Raw genomic sequence first — 22,542 nt, 5'->3', positions numbered from 1 at the left:
CCCAGATAGGGTATTGAACATAGTACCCTACAACATGTCCCAGCAAGGCGGTTAAAGCAAGAGCACCTGCCAGAGCCAGAATTAGACCCCAGTCCCAATCTTTTTCTTCCTTTCTGCTTTCTCTCCTTGTTCCTTTCACTGCAAATATTATTGGGCAGAATCAAGCTCATTTGCTTCTTAGGGATCTCAAAGTACAGGGCAAGTGGTAATCGCCATGACCAAGGTGCAGCCATAGCACTGGGGGAGGAAGAGAGGCTCAGGGAAGCATCAGCCAGACAGCCACCCCTGCAGGGCCTGGGCTGGGTGCAGCAGGGGGAGAGAATACAGATTCTTGGGGGGTCCTGCGAGAGGCAGCCGAGTTTAGGGAAGATTATCCTGCAAACCAGTGCGTTCTGAATTAGAGGGTAAACTCACAATGGACAAAGAAACTGCCAGATGGTAGTCATAATTACAACAATGACAATAATGTCTCTCTTTAAAGACCCATCTATAATTTCATTTAATTCTTCATTGTCATCCCTGCCAGAAAAATGCTATTCTCATTTTACAGATATGAGAAATGAGGGGAACAGAGATCAAGCAACCTGTTGAACGGCATAGTGCTGGTGGAGGATATCTGTGGTTTTGTTGTTGATGTTGGTTTAAATTACAACCAAATTCTAACCTAAAGAAAAATACAGAGGGGCGCCTGAGTGGCTCACCCAGTTAAAGTTCTGCCTTCAGCTCAGGTCATGATCTCAGGATCCTGGGATTGAGCCCAGAGTGGGGTTCCTTGCTCAGCGGGGAGTCTGCTTCTCCCTCTGCCCCATCCCCCTGTTCATGCTTGCTCTCTCTCTCAAATAAATACAATCTTAAAAAGTACAGAGAAAAATACCATATAACCCTTATTGCCATATTTGTTTCAGATATATATTTTTCATTTATTTATTTTAGAGAGAGTGCACATGAGTGCGAGGAGCGGGGGGGCGGGAGAGGGAGAGGGAGAGGGAGGGAGGGAGGGAGGGAGAGAGAGAGAGAGAGAGAGAGAGAGAGAGAGAGAGGATCTCAAGCAGACTCTATGCTGAGTGCAGAGCCTGAAGTGGAGCTTGATCCCATGACCCTGAGATCATGACCTGAGCCAAAACCAAGAGTTGGATGCTCAACCGACTATACCATCCAGGCGCCCCTCAGATATATATTTTTTAAAGACATAAAACATTACAGATAAAATTTCCATGTTCCTCTTCTCAAACCCATTCCCCTTCATCTGCCTCCTCAGAGATAACCAGTTTGTACACTTACATGGGTGTATATCCTTCTTAGGAATCTTTTATTAATTCGCTGCATAGGTAATTTATTGTTAATGGGGCAGGGAAGGGAGAGAGAAAATGAGAATATGAATTGATAGGGCTTGTTGACAGATTGGATATAGTGGCTAAAGGAAGAAGAGAAGCCAAATGTTATTTTAAGGTTCTCATAACACCAGCTAGCATTTACAGAGTGTTTATCATGAGCCCGTCTCTGCACTAAATACTTTATGTGCATTATCTCATTTAATCTGTATGGCAGCCCTGTGAGGAGACACTAATGGTCCCTATTTTATTTTATTTTTTTTTAATTTTTATTTATTTATATAGTCACAGAGAGGGGGGTGGGCAGAGGCACAGGCAGAGGGAGAAGCAGGCTCCATGCACTGGGAGCCCGATGTGGGATTCGATCCCGGGTCTCCAGGATCACGCCCCGGGCCAAAGGCAGGCGCTAAACCGCTGCGCCACCCAGGGATCCCCAATGGTCCCTATTTTAAAGGCTAAACATGAGGCTTAGAGGAGTTATATGTACACCCATTTATTAAGCCAAGTGAGTGGTGAAGCAGAAAACTCAGGCAGTCGGACTCTATGCTTTAAGCCATGTTTTTATCATAACTCTGATATAAGAGAGTCACAGTCTCCTAGGTAATAAACGGTAGTAGTTTTATTGCTTTCCACCTCCCCCCCACCCCCCGAAACAAAGGCATAGGAAAAATGTTTTGCAGTAGATAGGCATTTTTGTCTGTAGTTTCACAGTGGAGAAACCAAAGCAAGAGTCCATTAAAGCACCTCATTTCCCCAAAGTTGAGTTTTTCACTCTTTGAGTCCAGGGCTCGGAGCAGACTATCCCTGGCGCTTTACCCAAGGACAACGTAAATGCCACTCAATGTATTTCAAAATAAAGAAAAATACTTATAGAAACCAAAACTATGGTGAGGGCCTTCATCTTCTGATTCAGAGATCCATAAACCTTGCTGTTTTCCTTAGACTTATTTGCCTTAGAAATCATTAATGACAGACCATCATCCTCAGGGTTAGAATGGCTTTTAGCTCTAATAATTATTTGGCAGTGTAGTGCTTGAGACATTGAACATGAAGATGACCAGTTCTCCACTACAAAGGAAAACAGAACCAAAGCATTTAGCCAAATAATGCCTCAAAAACATTATTCAGGTTATTGGCCTCTTTCACCTACGTCTTGGCAACCTTTCCTACGTGCATTGTTGCTTGGCTCTGAGTAGTTTATTAGCCATGAAACAGACGAATCGATCTCAGACTCTCAAAATGAAATTCAAGTAGGCTTTCATTTTTGTAAGGTAGATGGCATTCTGGGAATTGTAGTTCAAAAAAATTAGTCAAAGCCTTGCCTTAAAACCATGAAAAATCTCTTTCTTCTTGCTGTTGTAAGCAAGGATTTTAAAAGCTGCCTGACAAATCACTTGAGCCTTACTCTTCTGTTTTGATGTTACTAGAACCTCCTCAAAGCAATTACTCTCTTGTAGCTCACCAAAGTCAAGCCATAGTTCAATGTATATAGATTAGAGAAAACCTTTTACTTAATGGAAATTGGAGCAGCATTGACTACAGTGAATGAATCAAGAGTGGAGAGAGGATCTCCACGTGATAATCCTTAAACCCCACTCCACAACTAGCCTTAGGACACTCGGCGCTGGCAAAGAAAGAGATCAATGTAATTCCTCAAGCATTAGAAATAACCTCTTCAGTCCTAGGCCTCTGAAACCTTATATGTTTAAAAAAAAAAATCAGAGGGCAGCAGTACAGTACCTAGGATATGTGTTTAATAAGAATACTTAAATGTAATTAGCTACCATTTGTAGAACTATTTGCTTTATATGTACTATCTTATTTATCCTTACAAGAGCCTCTTATGCATTATTATCCCTATTTTTTTGCAGATAAGGAACCGAGGCTCTGACATTTGTGTAGGTGTATGTAGTTACTAAGTGGCAGAGCCAGATACTGAACTGAATGAATGCTCCCCTAACCAAAGCCCGAGCCTCTAATTATAAGTCATCTAGCTAGGATGATCAGGGTTGATCTAATAAAGGATTCCAGTTTACCATCTAGCAAAAATTAAGGCTATAAAAATTTTGATATGGACTAAACTGAGGCCAAAGTAAATATTCATGGAAAATTATGACTTTTTAGTAAAGTAATAAACATTTTTAAAGGATACTCTGCCTTCGGAATAAACCAACATCAATCTTATCTTGCTTTGGGAAGCAGTGTCATGGTAGCCTATATTCCCCAGTACCTCTCCTGGGAAAGAGAGAGGTTTTCATTCATTAAGGTCTGTAGATGGCTTTTGTATCATCTGGGAATGATAGCCTTCACCAAAGATTCCAATTCTAATAAACCACCTTGTGCCAGAAATTATGGGGCAGGAAACAGATACAATGAGGAATTCTTCAATGATAATGCTCAGAACGGTCTAAAAGAAGGGGACTCAATAATAATAATCTGCATTTTTATTGTGTTGTGGTACAGGATTTTCCTCCCAAATGCTTCTGTATATATTAGTTCTGATGAATAATACAAGAATCAGGTGAAGGGCTCAAATAGCAGCACTGAAAAACCAAAATAGCTAAGGGATAAAGACAGCCTTCAAAACTCGACATTTTCATTTCCCTTCAAATTTCACATTGTTTTGTAGAACACATTGGAAATAGGAAGCTGAGGGCAGATTTTCTATTACAGGTGTTGGATTTTTTTTTTTTTTGCACTGGTTAGAAGAGTAAAGATGACACCTGAGGGCATGTTGAACATTCTAAGTATTACTAAGAACACTGTGGGAGCTTCCAGGAACCCCCATTCATCCCTGTTGGTATCTAGAAACATTCATCCATGTTGATCTTTATGGACTCTATTAAATATTCAATTTAGGGCCATTGGTCGACCAACCACTTCATATACATTATAACCTGATTGTCAGGCTTTCACATAGTATTTGGGGGGTAGCTGCTAGCATTTTAGTTATTCATTTTTGATCATGTGGGAATGGGTATTATCAGAGAGGTGACTTTTTGTCGGAGGCATTAGTCATTTCTATTTTTATGTTCATCCATTTGCTCACAAACTCTGCTGTAGTTAAACCCTGGTGCACTCCTCAGGGCAGGCATGGTGCCATCACAACAGATGAGCAGTCAGAGACGGAAGTCAAGTGTGTGCGTGGGCATAGATTGTGTCTATTAAAGGCAGAGTCCCCCGCCAGAAATGCTAAAGCCATGGTGCCCTGGGGTTTAATGCCCTCAGAGACAACCACTAGTTCCTTTCTAGCTTATTTCAAAATTGGGATGCTTACTTACTGTGTTAAATTAGTAAATAAAGAGTGAGTTCAAAAACCTCACAAAGTACAATTAAACTTACATCTCCTACAATCCTGTGAGTTTATCAAGACAATTAAGAGGATTGTAACTAAATTATTAAAGGACTAGTTTAATTCAAGACCTTAACTGTATCATTTATTTCTACTCCCTGGCAAGTGTGAAAATGTAGAAAGCTTTAAATATTATACATTTTTTTTCATATACTGAATTTAAAATTAATTCTTTTTCCAATTCTTATATGCCACTGCTGAGTTTTGCATGACAGATACAATCCAATTAATAAGACTACGGATTCTTAGAGCTGCAGGGCTCCTAAAGCACAGCCTATTCCCCTTTAATGTCCAAAGGAGGAATCCAAGGCCTAGGGTGGTGAAGAGATTCACCAAAGCACACACAGCTTGGCAAAATCTGGACTGGGACCCACATTTCAAGACCTGTCCTACTGCTTTTCTCATGACATCACAGCTACCTTGCAATTACAATGCTGTCAATATCTGACTTTTTAAGATTTTATTTATTTATTTATTTGAGAGAGCGCGCGCGCAAGCATAAGCAAGGGAGAGGAGCAAGGCAGAGGGAGAAGCAAGCTCCCCGCTGAGCAGGGAACCCATTGCTGGCCTTGATCCCAGGACTCCAGGATCATGACCTGAGCTGAAGACAGACACTTAACTGCCTGAGCCACCTAAGTGACCAATATCTGGCATTTAAAACACAGGAAATTCTATGGGGCACCTAGGTGGCTCAGTCAGTTAAGCATCCAACTTTTGATTGCAGCTCAGGTCATGGTTTCAGGGTCCTGAGATTGAGACCCACATGGATTCTGCACTCAGTATGGAATCCGCTTGAGATTCTCCTCCACCCACTCATCCACCTTCACTTGTGCATGTGCTCTCTCTAAAAATAAATAAACAAACAAATAAATAACTGACAGGAAATTCTAAAGAAAGTATAAATACTAGAAATTTTATAAATCCAAGTCTCCTTAGCCACCATTTCTGGAGAGTGAAAAAAAACATCCAAGATCTCCATGGAAAATTCCTGGTGTAAGTGTCATAGACTCTCACTGAATATGAGGAATTGTGTTTCTACACACTGGGTCAAACATCATTTCCCTTATGAAGATCTAGGCTTTGTTGCACATAAGTGAGGTAACTAGAATGTTACAATTATAAACATATGTTCTTTGGATCATTCCTTTCCATTCAACTCACAGACTGTCCTTGAATCAAGGCTGTATTTATAAGAACATGGGGCAAATATCTGGTTATTTTGCAGCCATAAATCTGTTGTCAAAGACAAAGAAGGGACTCTGGGTTGGAATTACCCAAATTATATAATTGCTATAAATAAAATTCACAAGGTAACAATCCAGTCCCTTCTCTTGAGTGGGTTTCTGTAGACAGTCTTTGGCGTTCAGTTCATTAAAGCAACTTTTTTCCTATTAAAATGTTTAATTTTTTAGCTGGATGCCTACGTTAAATGAAATTTCCTGCATCATAAACAACCTCCTTAAAGTGCATCAGTGTATTTATGGGACCATTTTATTTCACACTTGCAAAAGTGATTTTTTTAATCCTTTGGATTTATTTCATTTGATTTACTTAAAAGCCATTGATAAAAAGATTAAGATGAGCCTAGAATTCAGAAATCCTTGGAAGTAATTGTCAGTTTTATAGTTCCTTAAAGAAGCATTAAAAACTTTACACTTAAACAAAAATTGAATTTACTGTTCATATGCATAAAAGGTTTAATGGCATATAAATTGGGAATAATTGTTCTGTTTAAAAGGATTAAATTAAACCTAAATCAATAATAACATGTGCAGTTTCAATTTAACTGCCTACTTAAAATAAAGTGGCAAATAAATAACTGCTAAATGATTAATAGCAGTGCTTTTATTCACCTCCTCAACAGACAAAATGGCCAGTTATTGAATATTTTATTATGAGTGCAAAGGATGTTAATTGTACTAGAAACATGCTCTAATTTTAGTAATTTTTTGATTGAATGCTATACTAAATATGAGGCTCTTCATTAAATGGAGATTTTATTTTGTTTGAAGTTGAGTACAGTAAGTACTCAAATATGGTCCATTAAAGCCCGCAAATATCATGGCGTATGCATATGAGACCACCCTCCCCTTTCTCTCTGCATCCATGTCTTATCGAGGCATCTGAAGAGGAGACCTGGCATCTGTTGTCTGAACAGTAACAAAAGAGTTGTGTATGCATTGTCTGTGTAACCTTTCTATCACATGGGGAGGGAAAGAAGTGCATGTTTTGTGTGCAGATGATTACTGATGAAGGAGCACTTCACACTCATTTTGTTCCAGTGTGTTGACCTGGACCACGAAACCTAATTGAGCTTCTTAGCACACAAGCTCAGTACAATGGGGTCCTTCAGTATCATGTTCTATTTCAACCATTAGATTCGTTTCTGTGAAGTATTACAGCGTCCCATGCCCGTGATTTTGCAAAACATAACCTCACATTTGTTTCAATATAGAGTTTCCATCTAGAAAGGGGATGGAGGGGATACTCTGAGATGGTCATTGCAGGTGTAAACAGTGCAGTGTAATTAAAGCTCTTAGAAGAGCCCCATTTTCAGATTCAGATCTCCTCTGTATACATTATTAGAGTTTCTCTTCACACGATTGGTTCAAAAACATTTTTCTCAGCCAAAGCAATTCATTTTTTCCAATCTGTTCCAACACCCTTTGTATTTTCTAGGTTGCACTTAAAACACCAGTCTTTCTCCCATGTGTGATATACTTCTACAGGCATTTAAGAACAGTAATTTGTTGAGGCCAGAAATTACAGCTCTTTCTGAAGATCTAAAGTAATTTAATTCTCCCTGTTTTATCTTCCTCCTCATCCTTTCACCAGGTTCTTAAAATATTTCATCACATGGCTGAAATTTCTTAGTCCCATTTCCGAAACCACAGTTCAGATTGTCCACAGGTGCCTAAGTCATGGTAACAAAAACTGGAGTTTTGAAGATCAGTGTTACTTCCTTCAGGCCACTAAGATGCCACTTAGCGCATCACAAGACAACTTTGTGCCCTAGAAATAACTTAAGCCCTAGGGAGAAAAGAATCCCTTGAGATCCATCGTCAGGAAGCACAATACATGACAACGTTATGTCATGGTGACCGAATGTAACACATGGCAAGCAAAGAACGGTGACAGAGGCTTTCACAGCCAGGCTTCATTGGATCCGTACTCTGTGTCAAGGACACAATTCATTGTAAGCATTCATATGTATTAGGTCACTTAATCCTCTCAAGAGCACTGTGAGACCTATCTGTGAGATCACTGTGAGACTGTGATCCTCATTTTATTGATGAGGAAGTGAGGGCACAGAGAAGTTAAATGACTTGCGCATGCTCACACAGGAACTGGTGGCACCAGGGGTTGAGTTCAGACAGTCTGATTCCTTGTCCCGAGACACTCTGCTGTACCATTTCTCAGAACCAAAAGACACCATATCGTTATTCAGGAAGGAGAGCCCCCCAGAGATTCCGTATAACTGAGGGAAGTCTGCAGTCATGATTAGACATTATGCCATTTTCAGCAGGTGCTGGTTAAATGTGATGACCACTGTGAGTGCCAGTTTTCTGCAGTGTAACTGAAGACACAGAATCAGGGAAACCATCTCCTTCAATCCTTGAAGACTCCCTTTTTTAAAAATAAGATTTATATATTTATTTGAGACAGGAAGGGGAGAGCAGAGGAAGAGGGAGAGGGAAACTCAAGCAGACTCTGTGCTGAGCGTAGAGCCCAACACAGGGCTTGATCTCACGACCCTGAGATCATGACCTGAGCTGATACCAAGAATCAGACGTTCAACTGACTGTGCCAGCCAGGCAACCCTGAAGACTACCTGTTTTTTAAAATAATAAGCATTCTTCAGCCTATTGATTCTTTTGTGGGTTTATCATAGGATCATAGAATAGAACTAAAATGGACTATGAAATATCAACTAGCAATTGAATCTAGAAGTAAGAGGTTAACATAGTTTCTGTGATAAGCTTATGCCCCCTATTTTAAAAACCCTAGTGCTGCATTTCTTTAAACATCTCATTTATTACTTGATTATGAGAGTTGGTGCATAAATCCTATTTCCTTTCTAGCAGGTAAGGTCCACTAGCCTGCTTCTGTTTTGCTCGCTATGCTTCAATGCCCAGGCCCCGGGGAGCTGCTCAGCACATATTTGTTGACTGGCCGACTAATTCACTGACTCACAGACAGGCCTTGCCCACGACCACCTATGGGAGTAGCTGCACGAAACAGGCCAGCTCAGCAGACAGGAGTCAGGGCTGACTGCCAGGGTTTATGTCCTGACTCCACCACTGGTTAGCTCAGTGACCTTGGGAAAGTTGCATAAGCTCTCTAAGCTCCAGTTTCCTCATCTATTAAATAGGGATGATAATTCCTTCTTAGGGCTCTTCTAAGGAAAACACTGGAGATTCACTGTCAGCATTGCCTAATTGGCATGCAGAATATGTGCTGTCTCCCCAGTCGGCGCTCCACATCCCAGCCACCCCCCAAGTAGCAGAGTAGTGATCCCCAGTGGGATGCTCACTTTCAAAGGCTGCCAACCTCTGCTTTAAGGCATACAAAGAAGGCTAGTTATTCTAAAACTTTACCAAAAAAAAACCAAGCAAACAAAAACACCTCCATAGATAATCCCCTCCCCAGATTCATCACTTGGGCTCTCCAGAAGTATTTATGTCTAATATCTCTGCTCTCTAATTAAATTATTTTTGCTCAAAGCCAGACTCTCAAGTGAACTTAGATAAGCCAAGTTCCTTCAGAGAGTTTACAAAGCCTTTCAAGATCTCACACCTGTTTCACCCTGAGCTCTCCTCAATCTTCCTTCCATCTGTACAGAATCTGTTCTTTGAAAGCACCACGTTCTGTTTTACAAGCTCTTCCCTCAGCCTGGCATACACTCCCTGTCCTCTGTAGCCGTAGGTCTCAGCTAAACCATCACTTCCTTCAGAATGCCACCCTCTAACCTCCAGAGATGGGATTGGAGGTCCCTCGTGAGTCTCGGTCACCCATGCTCCTCATCAGGACACTCATCACTCCCATAGGAAATTGCTTGTTTTCTTGTCTGTATTCCCCACCAGGCCATGAGCCCATCACTGTTTCGCCTGGCTCAGTACCGGCTCAGTACACACTCAGCAGAATCACTGAGTGAGCTAGTGAATGAGAGAAGCTACATTCTGTGAAACAGAGCAAATGAAGGACAGGACCGTTGAATTTACTTTTTTCCTTTCAATGTGTATTGGATATGGGGAAACAGCATCTTTCTTTATTTAAAGAACATCTCATGCTTTTATTTGCTTGAAGATCTAATCAAGGTACCCCTTAATCTGTTCTCCCCCACCCCCGCCAAACAATCACAGTTGATCTTTATATTTGACTCATTATAAGATGAACCCTGAAGTTATTTGCTAATTTGGTCCAATGAAAGAAGCTTTTCTGCATGTTTAGATTCTAATTTGCTACTATTGGGTTTTCAAAAATCAATATCTGATGCTACATTTGTGTTGACCTGAGTGATTTTAGAGGCTCACTTACTTAAGAAATGCTCATTAACTCCTCTGTCCGTAGCACGGGGTAGAGGACTAGGGCAGAGGTTAGGGAAGTGTGTAGGTTAGGAAGTGTCAGTGCCTGCCACCCAGAGGCAAAGTTACCATGGTGAAAGGTGAAATAAGCACAAATACAGAATATTAATTAAGACACACTGTCTCATTTCAACGTTTATGCAATCCTGAGAAGTAAACAGAATCTTACTTATCCCTCCTTACAGACAACAGAAACTGGCTCAGAGAAGGCATGATTTCATGTACTGATTAGGAAAGGACAAACCCAGAAACTGAGCCCAGATCTGTCCAGTCCCAAGTCCAGATTGTGCCCTATTGGACCATTCCATGTCCCCATAACATGCCCAGTGAGACCCATAGAGTCAAGTGAAAGGCAAGGCCAAACATAGTGTGAGTTCATGAGCCAAGACATCACACAGGGAGAAACCTCCTCCTCCTCAAAGCCCCAGAGACCAATAACCCTGTGGTGCTTAGGGAGTGGGGCGAGTGGTATAGTTTGATGTCTGACTTCCCAACGAATGTGCACAATCTCCATTCCAGCATTTTGCTGGAAGAGAATTATCATTTTTCTTCCCTCAGTGGAGAAAGCAGCACAGCCTACTCCAGGAAGCTCTCCATCTTAATACGTGAACTAAAAATTCAAAATGACAGTTTAGCAAGGCATGGGAGTTTTGTCTTTCCACTCTCATTTTTGCCTTACATCAAATCAAAAGAAATCTTGGTCCGCATTAAGGGAAGTAAATTAGCAGTAGGGGCACCATTAGTTTGTTTACCCAGCATAAAATTATGTCCTCTGTAAACGGGAATATCAAGTAGCATAAAAAGCCTAGGTGATTTACATTTTCTTTTTGATTAGAGGATTGCATCTACTATACTCAAGGAAGGAAAATCTCTCCCATTTAGCTTTTGAAGATCAAAGGGGCCATTAAATATGCCATATTATCAGCATTTTTTTTCCTTTTTTTTTTTTTTTTTTTGGTTAAGACCAAGAGGTGCTTTACAGATTGAGATTGTCATGAGGAAAAGGGAAGACTTTATTTGGGGTCATAGGCACTGATTGTGGACTAGCCCATGTCCCTATGGTAGGACCATATGTTTAACCTTTTGCTGAAATAGGGCTGTCCTACAGCTTAGAGCACACGCTGACCTGTGTACTGTCTTATGTGCCTCAATCCAACAAAACAAACGAATATGAACGAAAAGCTTTCCAAGTGAGAAACCATCTGATTCTAAAGATTGGGGATCTTTCTACAGCACACATGATAAAATCTACAAAGACACAATGCAAAGCAAAATCACTTAGAAGGAGGATGAACCTAGGTAGGCATTCCACTGGGATAAATCTTGCTTTCCCTTACAGGAGGAGCAGACCAAGGAACGTATTACCCAGGCAATAATGGCATTTTCTTCCTAGATAAGCAGCCAGATGTGTATGTCACCAACCAAAACACGCAGTTTTTTCACTAGCTGAAGTCCTTAAGGTGTGCATAAGTAATAGCATCCCTTGAACCATAGTGATTCACAGCTTGTGTTTTTCAGCTGTTTTCTGGCATTTATAAATTATTCCCCATTTTTACTTCCTAATTTAACAAACTCAGAGAGTTAAGAACTTATGCCCTTATGTATACTGTGTAAGCCTAATTTGAGCCTCAGATATACCTTCAACACCTAGGTAGTAAAAGGAACATTGTAGGGAGAGATTCAAGTAAGATAATCAACTAAATATAACAAGTAAATTCATTTTGATTAAGGACCTGACATTTCCTTTCTGCTTTGGGCAGCCAACGACCACTAGAAGATAAATATTCAGACCTCCGATATGACCCAAACTGGAAGAGTAAGAAAGAAGAGGGGAAGTTGCTGACTATGGATGCATTGCCAGAATCTGTAAACAGCTCTCCTGAAAATCTGACTTTGGATCCATTGTACCCTTCCAAGGAAACGTCAATGGAACTCTCAGAGGAAAAAGGGGAACCCAAGAGTAGCCCACAGAGTGCTGCCTCCTTACTTGGCAGTGAATTTTTAAGCCCAAACTATGAGCGTGGTGCCCATCACAGCCAGCCATTTTCAGAGCTGAGCGACAGTGATTTGGGGGAGAAGTCAAGCAACCTCTCTCGGTACCTGAAGAGTTCAAGTTCCCATAATGAGGTTTTCCTGCCAGGATCACGTGGCCCTCGGCGAAGGAAGTCCAAACAATATTTTGTGGAAAAAAACAAGCTGACTTTGGGATTACCTACTCCTAAAACCGACTCTTATCTTCAACTTCACAATAGAAGAAGAGGGGAAATTCTCCCAGAACAGGTATGTAAGTGCTACTTAATAATCTCTTCCATGCACTAGACTGGAATTTGCCTTTATTTGAAATGGCTGGAGATCACTTCCGTTGAGATGGTGATGTCATTGTAACCATGTGGCTAAGTAAAACAAATGTCCTATATCTCACTCCTCTTTGAAGAATCAGAGGAATTATTCCACTTCTTTTTTTAAGATTTTATTTATTTATTCATGAGAGACACACACAGAGAGAGAGGCAGAGACATAGGCAGAGGGAGAAGTGATATGGGATTCGATCCCAGGACCCTGGGATCATGCCCTGAGCTGAAGGCAGATGCTCAACCACTGAGCCACCCAGGTGTCCCTATTCAACTAATTCTTAAGAGCAAAATCAAAGCCATCAATGTCTTGCAATGCTATAATTCAATTATTATATCCAATATATTTTCATTCATGGGGTAAACGGGTGACGGGCACTAAGGATGGCACATGATGGGAATGAGCACAGGGTGTTATACTATATGAATTTATATTAATATTTATATTGAATTTAAATATTTTTTAAAATTAAAAAAATTCAAGGAACCATAGAATTTTTTTAAAATTTATACTCCACTAAATAAAATATAGGACTGAAGGTTTGATTCCGTGTTAGGAATCGCTTTGTTTCCAGTACAGCACTGGCTTTCAACTCTATTAAAAGTCCCAATACATTGGAGGGGACATGGCACACTCATGTCAGTAACAGCAACACACACAAGTGATTCTCAACTTAAATATTATAAACATTTGGGGTGGTAGCAGGCGGGTGGCAGGCTACAACATGTAGTTGTTTTGTTTTGTTAATTATCCAGGTGATTCTATTACCTTTCCAACCACAATTGACAATCACTACACCACCCTTTATTTTGAGCAAATGATATCATTAAACTTTAGTCACTCCATCTATGGAATGAGAACAATAAATGCCCTCTTTTTTTCATCTCATCATTTCAAGAGTAAAGTCTATCCCTGGTGATGGATTCAAAATCCGCTGGAGCCAATAACCTTAGTTCTATTTTATGGGCACTCATAAAGCTCTTATCAGCACACCTCCTAGTGGACATGTCCATGGGCATAAAAAAAGAATGCTAGATCAGTATATCCACCATCCTTCTTAGAGAAACAACTTGAAATTCATTATTTACTAATATGAGGTCATTTTTTAATATGAAGGAAAGGTTATTACATTAACGGGGATGCCTTTTGACCTATTCCAAATTCAAATTGGTATTATTTAAAATGCCCTAACCTGTCCTACCCGGTAAGTATTTTTTGATAAAACAGGAAAGAGGAAGTAGATGAACATTTGTGATTTGCTCTTAATTCAGAAACTCCCTTTATAAAGGATTATGGTCACACCCTTACTTTTGTAACTAATAATAAAACAGAGGAATGGATGTAGTATATTCAGCTAAATTACCAAAACAGACACTTAGCTGAATGCAAACAAAAATTTTCAACATTTGGGGCCCAATTTTAGATGAAAACACACTTTTCATAAAATATTTGAAATTTTGAATTTTGCTTGGTTGCCCCTTTAAAGATATAAATTCAGCACAGTCCAATATCTGTGAAAAATGTTTATAGCCAGTAATTTCTCCTAGACTAGAACAATATTTTTCATTTATTTGCAAATGTGTTCCCCAAAAAAGCCAGTCTAGAAGGAGAGGAAAATAGTGAAGCCAAAGGAAATTTTAATTTCTAATAAAAGTGAAAATAGCTTTATTCTAAACTCTTTAATTGCTGATTTCTTAATTACTAATTTTTCTTAGTAGTTATAACTTCATTTACAAACAATATTGGTGTGAGTGGACTGTCAGTGACTCCACAGCATAATTTTTGGTTATGCCAGCGAGAAAACTTTAAAGCATTTTTGGCTTGCTCAATCTGTAGGCTCATAAATTAGTCTTTGAAGTGGCCATTGACCTTGTCTACCACTCTCTCCAGGTTCAAACGTCTAAGAGCTGATTGCTAATTACATTCAAAATTGTTTCTTCACCATTGCCCAACATACATTTCCTTCATCTTATTCCTATTCTTTTAAAGATAAAAGTTAGTTTGACCTAACAGTGATAGGACATGTGTAACTGTTTCATTGAATTATAATCAATAGCCTAGAACAATGTGTTCAAGTCATATTTATATATGAAGTATGTGCAAGTCTTTCTGTCAGTACAGATTAGAGGTTTCCTTATGGGCAAGAACTATGCTTTGTACCTATTTTTAATTGTCATAGTAACTAGCCTAACATATACTGTAAAGTCTCAAGAAATATATGAGGAATGAAAAATAGACCTCTTCCATCAACTCCAAACTTATTCTCTTTACTATAAATTTTATATGAGGGGGAAATGGTCTTTCTAAAGCAGTGGTTTGAAATCCTGAGAAACTATATTAGATTCACCTGAGAAACTAATTTTAAAAAGTGATTCTTGGCATCACCTAGACCAATGGGCATTTCTGGGTAAGACCCTGAGTGCCAGTATTTTTCTTTTAAAGATTTTCAACTGATTCTAATGTGAAGCCAGGTTTAAGAAGCAGTGTTCCAGACCAGAGCAGTGATTCTATTCTCATCCTTAGCTTCACAATGGAATCATCTGGAAAATTAAAAGAATACTGATTCCTTGGCCTGAAACCCTGAATTTCTGATTTAACTCATCTGGGATACACTGTCAGCATGGGGATTTTTCAAAGCTCTCCAAGTTATTCAAATGCTTAGCCAAGAATGAGAACCACTACTTTATATCAGGGATTCTCAAACATTGGTGTGCATCAGAATCAAGTGGAGGGCTTGTTAAAAACAGATTGCTGGACCAAACCTAATGGTTTCTGATTCAGTAGGCATAAGGTGGGACCCAAGAATTTGAACTTTCTATATGGTTCTGGCTGGTGCCACTTCTGCTGTTGGGCCCACTGATAGCCTGATTTTTTTCCCCTCAAACTTTATGACACTCATGAACCACTCCAGAATCTCATTAAAATACAAATTTTGATCCAGTAGGTCTCAGGTAAGACTCAAGAGTGTGCATTTCTTTTTTAAACATTTTTTAAATATTTATTTTAGATAGTGAGAGAGAGCCCGAGCAGCGGGAGAGGGAGAAGAAGACTCCCCACTGAGCAGGGACCCCCAACATGGGGCTCGATCCCAGGACCCTGGGATCATGACCTGAGCTGAAAGCGCAGACACTTAACTGACTGAGCCACCCAGGTGCCCTAAGCTGTGCATTTCTAATAAGCTCCCAGGTGATGTCAAGGCTGCTGGTTCATGGACCACACATAAAGCACATACAGGGTTTTTCAGAAACCCAATCACAGTTGTGTAAGTCAGTATCCATAGAGTATTGATGTCGTCAATGGCTGATAGATTATTCTGCTGGTTTGGGAGCAGGAGCTAAGAATTGAGGGTGGCAGGTTTCAAAGGTATTGTTTAACATTAAGCAGCATCTATCTGGAAGGTTTTCATGTTTAAAAGTCTATTTTCTCCTCTTAATTTCATTGAAAGAGATGACCAATGTTTTGTAACTGAAATTTTGAAAGGATAAATGACATCTATTGCCAAATGAATGACTCAATGTCAATTACCATTACACAGCCAAGAAAATCAGCTTTTTAATATATCATTTTAACACAAGTATTTATGCCCAGGGTCTTAAGTATTGCCTTTGGGAATATTTGGGAAGTATATCTAAGAAGTTTACAACATTCCAAGAAAATGTCAACTTTTTTTAAAAATAAAACTCAAAAAGCTGAATAAATTCAGATAAAAAATAAGAGCAGGAATAATAAAGCAAGCTCTGGACACTAAGAATCATGAGAGAATCTGGCACTACTATGTAGTGTATTATAAAGCCTCAATAAGTAAATATTAAGATAATATTTAATGCACATATAGACAGAAAAATGGAACAGGGTAGAAAGTCTAGAAATAGAGTCAAATTACATATGGGAATATAGGATATGATCCAATGATTTGATAAAGCAGTATCTCAAATCACTGAGGAAATGATGGGTTGTTCAATAAAACTGGGTAGCCATCTGGAATAAAATGAAGTCAGATCCATACCTCATATCATACAAGTTCCAGTTGGATCAAATATTTAATTTTTAAAAATTAAACTATAAAAATACTAGGGAAAAAAATAAGCAATTTCTCCCATAACCTCAAGATGGTTCAAAATCCAAAATCTACAAAAGATTGATATATTTGACTACATAAATACCAAAAATTTCTGTAGCAAAAAAAAAGCAAAATATAAGGAAGAAAAATATTTCTAATTTATATCACAGGTAAAACACAATATCCCTAATATATAAAGAGCTCCTTAAAATCAAGACCAAAAATTCCCATATAAAAATACATAAAGGCCATCAAGAGAAAAGTTTATACATTATTTCTATGACACATATGAAAAGATGCCCAACCTCAGTCAGAGAAATACAAATCAATACTACATTAGGATTCTTTTTTTTTTTTAAATTTTATTTATCTATTCATGAGAGACAGAGAGAGAGAGGGAGAGAGAGAGAGAGAGAGAGAGAGAGAGAAGCAGAGACACAGACAGAGGAAAAGCGGGCTCCATGCAGGGAGCCTGACACGGGACTTGATCCCAGGTCTCCAGGATCACGCCCTGGGCTGAAGATGGCTCCAAACCAACGAGCCACCCAGGCCGCCCTATTTTTTTTACCTATAATTAAACCAACAAAATTCCAAACATTTGCTGAACCTTTAGGCAAAAAATACAGTCAAGTTTGTGAGATAATAAATTGGTATAATGGGTATGGAGGACAATTTGTTAATATCCATTTAAAATATAAATACATATGCTCCTTGAAAAAGTAAAACATAATGGCTAAGAGAATAGACTTCAGAGCCAAGGTGGCTGGCACCACCACCTGCTGTCTGACCTTGGGCAGGTAGCTTAACCCCTATATGCCTCAGTTTCCTCATCCTTAAAAAAAGATAATAGTACTTTCCTCACAGGATTATGAAGATTAAATAAATGAATAAATATATGTGTGCAGTTAGATCAATGCCTGCTTTATAGCAAACACTGTATAAGTATTAGCAATGATTATTTTTATTTGACCCCACATATTCCACTCCTAGGAATTTTTCCTGGTTATATATGTGCAGTTTTAAAATAACTCCTGTACAAGATTATTCATTACAGCCTTTTTTTCAGCAAAGGATTGGAAACCACCCAGATGTCTATCATGTGGGTAACACTGAAATTATAGTACATCCATAGAATAAAGTACATTGTAGCTGTTAAAAAAAAAAGGATGTTCTCCATGAATGATTATGGACAACTTATCAGGGTTTATTAAAAGGGAAAAATTAAAGATATAGAACAGTGCAAACTGTGAAAAAATGAGGAAGAATAAAGATATATGTATATTTTTTGTTTGATATGCATTAAAAAACTGGGAGGATATCCAGGTGGTTAACTGTAGAGGTTGGGAGGGGAACAGATTGGGGGCACAGTCTTTCACTTTATACCATTATACAGCTCTTCTTTTTTAAAGCCTGCCTGTGGATTCACAAGACACTACATTTTGTAGTAACCCTTGTAATTTCACACCCGTGACAGCTTAGGGTAAGCCACGTTGCATTCTTGTACTTGTAAATATTGGCTCAAAGCAGAAGCATCAGTTTTTAAATTAAGCTGCCCCACAATTTTTTTTTTTTTTTTGCCATTTTTCAGAGATCTGTTGATGGTACAGGTACACTAAAATGCACTGGAAAAATCACCTTGGAATTCAGGAGATCTTTATCACATGACGTGTGAAGCAAGGAACTGATATAAAAACCAACACACACTAGAGGGCACCTAAGTATCACGGTCAGCCAGGAACTTTGCCGGTGAATATTCAGGACTTACTTTTACTCATGATTTGTTCAGTGTTTGTCTGAAACTCATTAGTTAGAATTTGAGTCCATTTATGATCTACCATTAAAAGAAATCTATGTCTTGAAAAAGGAGCTACCTTTCTATCTTGATTCCAGCATGACTTTGAAGACTGATGAAGGTAAAATCTAGCGTGCCCACAAAAGAGCAGTAAGTGCTTTAGACATGTTATTCTTCCCTTGTCCTGCCCGGAGGGAAAAAAAGAAAAAAATCACAGATACTTCGTGAAAGCAAATATAGAAAGGTTATACGGTCACCTATAGTCTTCAAGACAATATAAAGCCCTAGAAAGAATCCACTACCCATTTTGAAGGTCGACATACATTTGTGGCTCCTGCTGAGACAGCAGGTGTGTCAGCCAATAGACCTTTATTGAGCACCAGCTACATGCTTGGTGCTCAGTGCTAGGGATGTAACAGAAAACAAGGCAAAGGAGCTTGGGCTTCAAGGAACTTCTGTTCCAGTCATGTAACAGAGGCAAGAAATCTAACAAAATAATTTCAAGTGCCAATACATATCTTAGAGAATACTGAATAACTTTACTTAATAACACGATGAAGGGGGTGTAGCTAGGATGTCTGAGTACTTGGGAAGGACCCTCTGAGGATATGTCATTCAAGCTGAGATGTGAACAGATGAGAAAGAGAAAACTATGGAATCTCGGGGGGAGGAGGTTTGGTTTGTGCCAGCCCTGGTAGCACAGGGGCAACCGCTAGGGGCAACACAATGCTATGGGAGAAAAAAATAAAACCAAAACAAAGCACCAATTTGGAAGTCAGACAATCAGGGATTATATCCTGACTCTCCAGCATACTAGGTGGTAGCACTTCCTAGATATTTGAACAAGTGATTCTTTAAGTCTTACATTCTTTATCTATTGTATGGGGTCAATTTCTGCCTTAGAGGCCTATTGGGAAAATTATACAAAGCCCCCGACATGTAGCAGACAATAAAGGGAAGCTATTGTCACAATACTGGGCATTCTGAAGCCCTAGGAAAGGAAAGGAATCATTCTGGGAACAGGCCCTTCGAAACAGATTTTTTTTTTCTTTTTTCAGGTCAATAGTGCCTCAAGATGAAAGGAATAGGACTTCAGGTAGAATAAGAAAGTATGGCTAAAAGAGTAGCATTTCAATGCCTTAGTAGCCCAATCTATATGGTATGACTCCCAGAAGACTGTCCACAAAAGGGTATGTGTAGGCACACTTCGCACTTGCCATGTCTATGCCAGATTCAAACTCTCAGAGTGGTACACAAGGCTCTCCGTGACCTAACCCCTTCCTGCTGCTTCAGCCTTTCCCTTTGTCATCCGCACCCTCAGCGCTGCCCCTTGCATCCTCAGGGAACTCACAGATCCCAGAACCCAGCATCTCCACTGCATTTCTGGTCATGCTGATGGACCACTCTTTCTTGCCTTCTTTGCTTAGGAAAACCTTACCCTCCCTCTTGAGATGCAGCTCAAAGGCCTCTGCCTTCTACCACAGACCCGGGATTATGGGATGACCAAATGAGATACTGTATGTGAAAGCTTTGTATATAACATGTAGCCCTACATATTTATTATTGAACATTTGATTTAATTTAGTCTCCTACTGGATAAGACTAATATTTTAAAAAAATTTTTTTAAAAGATTGATTCGAGAGAGAGAGAACATGAGTGGGAGGGGCTGAGGGAGAAGGAGAGAGAATCTCGAGCAGACTCCCCACTGAGCACAGAGCCTGATGCAGGGATTAATCTCATGACCTATGAGATCAAGACCTGAGCTGAAACCAAGAGTTGGCGGCTTAACTGACTAAGCCACTCAGGTGCCCCTAGACTCATATTTAAGTAACAGATTGCTCTTCTTTACTATAGTTTTAGGTTTATATAATTATCTATAAAATTAAGCTATACCTTTATTTCAAGTGATGATCATTCTATTTGGTTAGAAACAGAATTCTTTTTTTTCTTAGAATTCTTCCAGTTTGGTTATATTTTTCCATCTCCCCTCTATTATATGCATAAAAATTATTCTTCTATAAAGTACTCTGTATCTTCATTGATTGGGTTATTTTTTCCTTTTGCCCTGCATGACCACAACAAGAGCACTTACTTATGACAGCATAATTCAAATTGAACTTTGGAGTTTTTTTCTAGTATAACGCATTTCCTAAGGCATTTTTCTGTGCACACCACTCAGCACTTAGTTGGTTTAACTACCAATTGTATGATCTATAGAGTGACACTCCATTAATTCGGCATTACTGCTGAGGGAATCCATGATAAGACAACTTTCCACGTAACCAAAGCATGCCCTTTCAGAAACCTGAACCTTAACATAAGCAATCATTTCTCAGGATGGCTTTCACAAATGTGCCCAGAGGGCCCCACAGGCCTGGCCATCTTCCCCAGGCCATTGTACCTGCTTATGTGGTAAAGTCCAGAGCCGTGGTAATGGGAGGAAGGATGCTCTGCCTGTTTATTAAATGACCTAGTCCACTAGGAGTCTGAGTCATTTTTACTGCTGTCACTGTATCTGCTCTTTAGGAGCTTACGGCCTTATGGGTAGCAGACATTGGAAGAGTCAGCATCAGGGTGCCTGGGCGGCTCAGTCCATCAAGCGTCCACCTCTTAATTTCAGCTCAGGTTGTGATCTCAGGGTTGTGAGATCAAGCCCTGTATCAGGAAGTCTGCTTGAGATTCTCTCTCCCTCTCCCTCTGCCCCTCCCCTCCCACACTCCAAATAAATAATAAACAAAATTTTTAAAAAATAAATAAGATAGTACCTGTAGAAGAGACACGTAAGGTCCCAAAGGAACACAGAAGAAAAACTGCCTGAGTCTGTCAGGGGAAGCTTCACAGAAGAGGCAACCATTGAACAAATTCTTCAAAAGGAAGGTAGCAGATGGTGGTGGGCAACAAACATACTGCAGGCAAAGGGAGCAAGTGTGATGGCGAGAAAGTGTTAAAAGGATTTGGTGTAGGTGGAGCCTGCTGGTACAGTGGGAACCTCTAGGGTACTACTCAGTTAACCAAATATAGTGGTTAAAGCAGATGTGAAAAATGATGACCCTAAATAGTTGATTTTCACAGAAGAATATAAACGTACAGGAACTCACCAGTCTGTCCTAAGGGGCCGAGACCTCTCCTGTCGGTGTGTGTGATCCTGGAGTACGCTCTTGTCCTTTTGCATCAGTTTGAGAGACCTAGGATTTTTACTTTTAATTTCTTAAAGCCAAAGGGAAAACTTGGGAAGCCTTTAGAGAGGATCTGAGAATATAATCTTTGATTTTTTTTTAAATGACTGTTTCCCCTAATCTCTTATATATTTTCCCCCCTAGCCGTCACCTTGCCTTTTGCTTTTTTGGGTCACTCTAAATTATTTTATTTAATTTCCTGAAAATAACAACTCTGTTCACACTCAGATTTCTCCAAATTATCTAAGTTTCAAATACATTCTTAAAATTTCCACAACATGTACAATAAAAATTAACAGGTTACAGGCACTAAGGAGGGCACGGGTTGTGATGAGCACTGGCTGCGATACTATATGTTGGCAAATTGAACTTATATTTTAAAAAATAAAAAAGTCTGTGGGATCCCTGCGTGGCTCAGCAGTTGAGCATCTGCCTTCAGCTCAGGGCATGATCCCGGGGTCCTGGAATCGAGTCCCGCATCAGGCTCCCCGCAGGGAGCCTTCTTCTCCCTCTGCCTGTGTCTGTGCCTCTGTGTGTGTGTGTGTCTCATGAATAAATAAATAAAATCTAAAAAATATTTTTTTAAGTCTTCTGATCCAACCTTAAAAAACAAATAATAAACAAACAAACAGGTTTGCAAAGAAATGCAAAAGCCTCTTGGTAAACATACCACTCAGCTGGTGGACACAGAAATACCAAGGCATCCTAGAGAGTAGCTGGCCAGCCGTGAGCATCAGCTGTGGGCATTAGTTGGGATATCTTAAAGAAGGACTGGAAAGTGCTACTTAATCCAGTGAGTTGAGAAGATGAATACTTCCATGTTGTACCTGTCTAGACTATGAGGATGGGAGCGTGGGTATTTAGGCCAGAGAAACTGGCAGGTGCCTTCCATG

At 39.6% G+C, this 22,542-nt stretch overlaps 1 protein-coding gene across 7 annotated transcripts in view; it reads left to right on the top strand.

Moving 5' to 3' along the window:
- The window catches only part of JHY (junctional cadherin complex regulator), a 58,783-nt gene that overhangs the window by 4,544 nt on the left and 31,697 nt on the right, over positions 1-22,542 (top strand). For 6 of the 7 annotated variants that reach the window (XR_007410614.1, XM_025465178.3, XM_025465179.3 and 3 more), the window contains exon 3: positions 12,029-12,548. Coding sequence is in view for 5 of the 7 variants with exons in the window: in XM_025465178.3 (XP_025320963.1) it covers positions 12,029-12,548 (520 nt within the window). In the remaining 2 variants the exon portion in view is untranslated. Of the gene's footprint in view, positions 1-12,028; positions 12,549-18,268; positions 18,427-22,542 lie in introns of all 7 variants that reach the window. The other variant, XR_007410615.1, reaches the window with a different exon arrangement.

Source organism: Canis lupus, chromosome 5 (assembly GCF_003254725.2).
Source record: "Canis lupus dingo isolate Sandy chromosome 5, ASM325472v2, whole genome shotgun sequence".
NCBI lineage: Eukaryota > Metazoa > Chordata > Mammalia > Carnivora > Canidae > Canis > Canis lupus.
Note: the sequence above shows the minus strand (reverse complement) of the source record. Positions and strands in the feature narration are given on the sequence as shown.